The sequence below is a fragment of the Colobus angolensis genome, unplaced genomic scaffold (genome assembly GCF_000951035.1).
Source record: "Colobus angolensis palliatus isolate OR3802 unplaced genomic scaffold, Cang.pa_1.0 Scaffold9, whole genome shotgun sequence".
Lineage (NCBI taxonomy): Eukaryota > Metazoa > Chordata > Mammalia > Primates > Cercopithecidae > Colobus > Colobus angolensis.
The window spans coordinates 512,027-519,322 of NW_012122931.1; the positions used below are offsets into that span (position 1 = coordinate 512,027).

The following is a 7,296-nucleotide window of genomic DNA, read 5'->3' on the forward strand; positions in this document are numbered from 1 at the left end:
GCCCACAGCCCTGCTGTGTAGAAAGCCTACCTTGGTTACTCCCAACACAGGGACAGTCAGTCACTCTGAGAGCTGCCTGTGGGTATGACTGGACCCTGCTGGCCAACTTGGAGTGTGGAGCTCATGTGTGGGCTCTCTGTTGACACGCACCCTTGGCGAGCTGGCTCATGAGGATGGGCTGTGCCATCTCTGCCCACCCTGGGTGCCCCCAGCCCTCCCCACTTGGTGGCCTCTGTGCCCTCTCTCCCTTGGTTCTGGTCAGTGGTGTTTCCTGGGTCTTCCTGGCTGTGCTAGTACCCCTGGGCTGCTGACTCTGCTGAGGGCTTGGATCCCTGATTGATTGATCATTAATTGATACTTATTAGAGGAATGTTGTCTTCACAGAACTTCCTGGTGCTGGGTCCTGGGGAAGCTCTTGTAGCTTCGATCCCGAGTTCTGCCAGGCACCATCCTAGTTTCCGTGCAAACGGCCTTTGCTCCAAGACATAATTACTGCCTTTATTAAGTTCCAAGATGCTTATTGGTAGAAATAATCAGTCCAAAATAAAAGTGACTGTTAATAAAGCTGTAGCCAATCACGTTATTGACTAAAGTGGATGAAAAGTCAAACCTCTTGGCGAAATTGAGATTTGCAAAATTTACTCTGGAAAAAGAAGACTTTTAGCAGCCATGAAAGAACTTCAGGAGGGAGGAGGTAAGAGGTCTGGGGAAAACCCAGGGATGGAGCCAAGACCTCAATGTGGTTTTGAAGCAGAAGAGATACTCTTAATAACATAAAAGGGAAAGTTGAAACCTACAAAATTAAACAATGATGTCTAGAAAAACGTTCAATGAATTAATGGACTCAGTGGAGCCCAAATCAAATGGTGCTTTTAATTCCCTTAATGTTGATCAAATTATCACTAAATTGTTGGTGTTCACAGCCTTGAGTCCGGAGCTTTGCGGGGGGCGAGGCAGGGGCAGGACTTCTGCTAACTGTGCTTGGAGAGCTGGAGCCGGGCCTGGGCAGGCGTCCCAGGGTACCCTGATCTGCAGGACCCCCGCAGCAGCCCAGGTGCCCCGGGTTGGGGGATGAGCAACCCCTCGAGACCCAGGGGAGCAGGGAGGACCCAGCTGCTCCCACCAGCTCCTCTCTGCAGGGACAGCAGCGCCCCTCTGCCTCTGAGTTGAAAGCCTACCTTGGTTACCCCAGCTGACAGGGACTGCCACTTTGAGAGCTGCCTGTGGGCATGGCTGGACTCTGCTGGCCGACTTGAGTGTGGAGCTCAAGTCCAGGCCCTCCTAGAAGGTGGGGCTTCCCTATGTCTCCCTCCTGCCTTCAAAAGACAGTGGTCATTGAATCTGGGGTCCACCCTGATTCTGGGTGGCCTCATCTTGAGATACTTCTTCATCCCCCTCTGTGCCCAGGAGGGTCCCACAGAGGAGCTGGTGGGTAGGGTGGGGTTGGAACTCCTGTGGGTTCTGTCTGCTCATTCCCTCCACCTCCAGTGCTGAGCCAGCTGGCTTTGCTGTGTCAGTGCCAAGCCTCTGGCTTCCATGAGGCCATCCAGGTGGGGCTGGTGGTGGCTGAGGACCATTCAGGAAGAGGGTCCCCAGCACCTGGCATGCGGAACGATGCTGGGTTCCGGCAGGGGCTGCCGTGGGGTGAGGAGTCAGGGTGGGGGCACCCTCTGGGTGGATGAGGCTCATGGTGAGGGTCTCCCAGTTCCCAGCCTAGGCCTGGGTGGCCACCAGAACAAGGGGCCGCTCTGTTCCTGTGGGCTCCCTGGTATATGCCGTGCAAGCCCGGGTCTTCTCCCTGAGACACTGGGCTGTGGTTTTGTCCTGTGTCTTCTGCAGCTGGCTCAGGAGTTCACAGGCAAACCAGCGAGGGGTTTGCAATAGGAAGTAAAACCGGCTGAGGCTTATGCGTGCTCTGAGGGCTGTGGGCAGCTGGCATTCAGAGGCACCTGGGCTGGGCCTCCCAAGCCAGCCCCATGGGTGTATGTGAGGTCAGACCCCGGAGAGGTGAAGCAGCTGTGCTCCTGTTGAGTCGGGGGTGGGAAAGGGCTCCCTCCAAGCCTCTGACCTTAGGTCACTGAAACCTGACTGGGTTGGAGAAGGGGATTCCAGGGCCCTCTGTGGTCTGTAGTCCCAGATGCTGGTATTCCCCGACCCTGGTTCCCATCAGAAGAAGCCTGACTGATTTCTGGGTGCAAAACCGCACATTGCTCATTCCACTGTCCATGGTGTCTTGGTCACAAGCCCTCATTGGCTGGCTCGAGTCCTGGCCTGGGTCCCTGGGAGGCCTGCTGTGAGAGTGAGGGACTCTACTCTTACTGGACACTCCTCCAAGATCAAAAGGTTGACTATTCTGTTGGACCGCGGTGATCGTTTTTTGGGGCCCACTTGGTGAATGAAGCCAAGGTGGCCTTGGTCCATGTTGGGCCAGCTAAAAGCGCTCAGCAGCTCCCGCCTGGAGAGCTCAGGGCCGCCCGTGATGTGTGCCAGGTGTGGGCCAGTGGAGGCCCCTGCTCCTTCACCTGCCCTTCCAGGGAGGCGTCGCATTGCAAGGTGGGCCTGTGGTCACCGTTCCTCTCCAAGCACGTCCTGTCCTGCCTCTGTGCTCACTGTCCTCCTGGGCTTCTCCAAGGCCGGCTCGAGCACCCTTCCCATGATGGCCTCCTGCCCTGTTGGCTCTGTCCCCGGGGTGCCTGGCACCAACCAGCGCGGAGTAGGTGGCCCCTGAGCTTTACTGATGAGAGTCCTTCCCTCAGGGAGGCTGCAGCTTCTCTCTGGGTTTGGGACCCCTGCGTTCCGCAAGGGGTGTCACAGAGTCAGGCAGACAAAGCGCCACATGTCGGGGCTGGGGGAGGAAAGAGTCCGGCCCGGATGCTAGGTACCTCCCTTTTCTGTGCCAGTCAGCAGGGCGTTCACTGACTCCTGGTGAACAGGAAAAGAATGCACTTAACTTCCCGTTTTCTCTGCAGATAAATCCTTGATCCCCTGGCTTGGGAAATAATTGGCGGTTGCTATTAAGTGGAGACACGATTTGGGGGAGAGGCTTCAAGGAGCCACTTTCATGACACCTCTCGTGCTTGTGGGAGTCAGAGGCTCCCGTGGCCGGCACTCAGGGTCAGCCTGCAGGGTGTGAGGCTCCAGTGGGGTCCGCCAGCTCCCCTGGGCCTCTGTCTAGTGTGGAGACCTTGCCAGAGACCAAGGAGCAGGAGGCCGGGGCAGGCAGGAAGACTGAAAATTTTTTTTTTTTTTTTGAGACGGAGTCTGTCGCCCGGGCTGGAGTGCAGTGGCCGGATCTCAGCTCACCGCAAGCTCCGCCTCCTGGGTTCACGCCATTCTCCTGCCTCAGCCTCCCGAGTAGCTGGGACTACTCTCTCGGCTAGTTTTTTGTGTTTTTTTTTAGTAGAGACGGAGTTTCACTGGGTTAGCCAGGATGGTCTCAATCTCCTGACCTCGTGATCCACCCACCTCGGCCTCCCAAAGTGCTGGGATTACAGGCTTGAGCCACCGCGCCCGGCCAGAAGACTGAGAATTTAAATTGAGAGATGATGAAAACCCCCATGGATAAAAGCTTTCTGGCCCCGCTTGGTCCCGGAGGGCGCCCTGACCTCACAGTGCACCTGCAGCGATGCCTGTTGGAATGCGTCGTCTTGCTGGGATCCACTGGACTGTCGGCCCCAGCCTGGTTGTTTGCTGCTTTTTCGCAGTTCTTTCTCTCAATAGAGAGTGGAGCAATGAGCAGTAGCCCCGGGGCAGGGGTGACGGCAAAGAGGATGCCTCAGAGACGAGGGCCTGGCGGTTGTAAGGTTTCGGGGCACCGGTGTTCCCGGCTCTCAGTGTGTGCTTTGTGGCTGCCACAGCAAATGACCACAAACTTAGGAGGTTCAGACAACAAACGCGCATTCTCCTCCAGTTCCGGAGGCCAGAGGTCTGAATTCTCAGGGACGTCAGGGCTGCAGCCCCTCCCTCCGGACGCACTAGGGGAGGGTCCTCCTGCCTCTTCCACCTCTCTCGGCTCTGGGCCTTCCTTGGCTGGCCAGCCTCTGCCTTCGTCTTCTCAGGGCTTCGTCTCTCTGTCTGTCTCCTCTTCTGTCTCTTAAGAGGATGCTGGTCATTGGATTTGGGGCCCACCTTAACCTGGGATGGCTTCTTCTTGAGGTCCTTACCTCAGTTACCTCTGCAAAGACCCTTTTCTTAAATCGGTCATGTTTGGAGGTTCTGGGAGTCAGGACAAGATGAGGGGGCGTGGTGCATGGTCCAGCCCCTACACTGCTTACTCTTTCTTCCGTCCAGATGCTTACAGGGCGCGTGGTGCCTCTGTGCCCTGGGCTCCCTGGTAGGGAGGGGCAGGGGTCAGAGCCTGCCCTGAAAGCTCAGGCCTGCAGCAGAATGGGGTGTGAAGGGGGTGGTGAGAGGAACGGTTTGAGGGGTGGGCACCCTGGGAGCGAGGAGTCTGACGCAGAGAGCGGGCAGGAGCTTGGGGAGGTCACCGTCGGGTAAGCCTGGAGCGGAGGCCTGAGTGGGGCGGGTTAGGGTGCAGGGTCTGGGTCTGTGCCTCCCAGCTGTGCCTCTCTTGTGGCTTCCATGCAGCAGCTAGCTGTCCCAGGTGACAGCCAGGGGCTTGGCCAGGCAAGTTCTGAGCACCTCTCCTGCAGTCTGGGGGTGAGGACTGTTGGTGGCAGTGGGACCATCTCTAGTGCCTATGGATTTGCCATTTTCAGTAGCTGTCAGCACGGAGGAGAGCTCGGTCAGGAACCCCATCGTCTGGGGCTGTCTCTGCTGCAATCCCTGCCCTGGTCCTGGGCCTCTGGGGCTGTGGCCGGTGCGGTGGCCTGTGCAGTGGCCTGTGCTCAGTTTCTCAGCACCTCTCACTTCCCTGGGAGGCCCCCACCCCCTCCTCCAAAAATAACACCTGGGGCAGGGCGGGGAGCACTTCGCAGGCCTGGCCTGGGAAACTTGGGTTGTGACTGTCTCCTCCTGTGGGCAGGGCCCAGGGCTCTCTTCCTGGTACCTGGAGCCTGGCACAAAATAGGACCAGTCACAAGACTGAGGAATGAATGAATGAAGGATGAATGGATGAATGCAGGTGGTGATGGAACCGTGCTCTGCGGCATCCTTGTTGGCTCCACCCTTTTTACTTGGTGGAGCTCATCTTGGCCGTAGGCTCTGGGGTTGTGACAGTCACTTGGAGTGGCCTGGGCAGGGTGTCCCGGCTGAGGTGGGGCCAGCTGCGACAGTGACAGCAGGTGCAGGGAACTCAACACTCCTTCGTTTCCTGCTCTGCCCACGGAGATGACGTCCTTCTTGTCCTGGAAGGTACCAGGCCTGCCAGGGACTGCCTGTCCCTGACCTCCCCTCCTCGCCCTGCCCTGCAGCTTGGGGAGGCAGGGAGCTGGGACACCTGTGCTGTCAGCGAGGGGGTGCCAAGACTCAACATGCCGTATTGTTCCCAGTAGTCAAATATGTAGAAAACACCACACACATGACAAAAAACCCCTAAAAACCCAGAGTCAAGAGACGACAGAAAAACGCCCTCAGTGGTTAGTGGTGTTTTAGGACGGGAGTTCTTGTCAGTTTCATGTTATTCTACTTCCCTGCACTTATCCAGGCGGGGTTATTTCTATACTGGGAGAAAAAACAAACCCGTTTCATCCCAGAGAGAGGTGTCCTGGGCACACCTCCTTCCCTGGTGAAGTGAGACTGGACCTGCAGCAGCTGGGACAGGGGAGGCCCCTAACTGCCAGGCCGAGCCTCAGTTTCCCCACCTGGTAAAGCAGGGACGGTTATCCCAACCCAGAGAGCACCAGAGGGTAGGCCTGCACAGAGTGAGGAACCAGAGAGACACCAGTGGTGTTGGAGAGAGTTCTGGGTACCGCAGGCAAGTGGGTGGGCGGGGGGAAAGGCAGGGAGCTGGGCGGGGAGCTGGGCAGACTGCAGTCTGCCCTTTTTGTGACTGCGAGCAGGTGTGCCCAGGACTGGAGTTCAGCTCCCTGCTGAAGTACCAGCTCTGGCCCAGCTTTCCTTCTTGAGGATGGCTGGGTTTCCTGCCTGGCCTGTCCCCCACAGAGGTCTCTGTCCCAGGCCCTGGCAGGGGCAGCCTCCCTCCCACTGGGCTGCCGCCTGGGTGGGGGTGGAAGGCGAGGCTGCAGCTGCAGCATTCCTGACCTCGGCCAGCCCAGCTGTTGGCCTGGCAGCAGGGAATCCCCCTCCCGCTCCCTCAACCCCTGGTGCTCTGCCCGCCAGCCGAGGGGCCTGGTGCTGGTTTGCCTGGAATTTCCAGAAAGCACAACTTCTCAGTTGATCTTCGCATTTTCTGACTTCTCAGAAACTAGCTGGCTGCGTACTTTTTATACATTCACAGGACTCCCTCCTCCCAAACCCAAACCAAAGCTGAGATAACTTTTTAAGAAATTCTAAAAGTAATGTCTACTCGTTAGTAAAAAACAAAACAAAACAAAACAAAGCAAAAGAAGAAACAACTCAAAATGGTAGAAAGACACAGTACCCCAGACTCCCATCCTCCCCCAGGCCCCCAGACCCGCTGGGCCCAACCCCACGCCTGAGAACCAGAGACCCTCCCCAGGGGCTTGGGCTGAGGGTCACAGGGTGGGGAGGGGCTGCGGGGCCCAGGGGAGGCTGGGTGGACGAGGGGATCACGGCACCTCCGGAGATCACTGAGTTCCTGCCTGTGACCTAGTGAGGAAGCTCCCTCCTCCTCCTCAGGAATCCAGGGAATTCATTCAGAGCCACTGGGTTGGGGAAACTGAGGCTCCAGGAGGGTCAGTGACTTGTCCAAGGTCACCCAGGAAGCTGTGCTTTGTGCCTCTGGGCCCCGTGGGCGCCAGGTCTTGACTTTGTGAGTAAGCAGGAAAGGAGGGTTCCCTGGAGGAGGGGCCTCCAGCTGGGGCCGTGCCCTTATGCTGAGCAGAAAAGGCGGGAACTGAGCTTCACTGAGCAGCCTGAGCTGGAAGGTTTAGAGGGCTCCCTCAGGCTGGGGGAGGCCAGAGCCGTGGGGAGCAGTGGGGAGGAGTAGGGGTGGGAGTGGAGTGGAGTGGAAGTGGAGGGGAGTGGGGAGGAGCGTGGGGGGTGTTGGAGTGGTAAGCAGTGTGGGGGGAGTGGGAGGTAGTGGGGAGGAGCGTGGTGGGGGAAGTGGGGAGGAGTGGGGGTGTGGGGAGGAGCATGGGGGGAGTGAGGAGAAGCAAGGGGGTGGGGTGTACCATGGGGAGTGAGGAGGAGTGGAGAGGAGTGGGGGGAGTGGGAAGGAGCATGGGGGTGAGGAGGACTGTGGGGAGTGTGGAG

General features: G+C 58.1%; 1 protein-coding gene across 1 annotated transcript in view; it reads left to right on the forward strand.

Annotated features, from left to right (window-relative positions):
- The first annotated feature begins 669 nt into the window (after positions 1-669).
- VAV2 (vav 2 guanine nucleotide exchange factor) overlaps positions 670-7,296 on the forward strand; it is a 218,984-nt gene continuing 212,357 nt past the window's right edge. The window contains exons 1-3 of the mRNA XM_011931421.1: positions 670-694; positions 1,489-1,644; positions 2,535-2,713. Of these exons, the coding sequence (XP_011786811.1) occupies positions 670-694; positions 1,489-1,644; positions 2,535-2,713 (360 nt within the window). The remainder of the gene's footprint in view (positions 695-1,488; positions 1,645-2,534; positions 2,714-7,296) is intronic.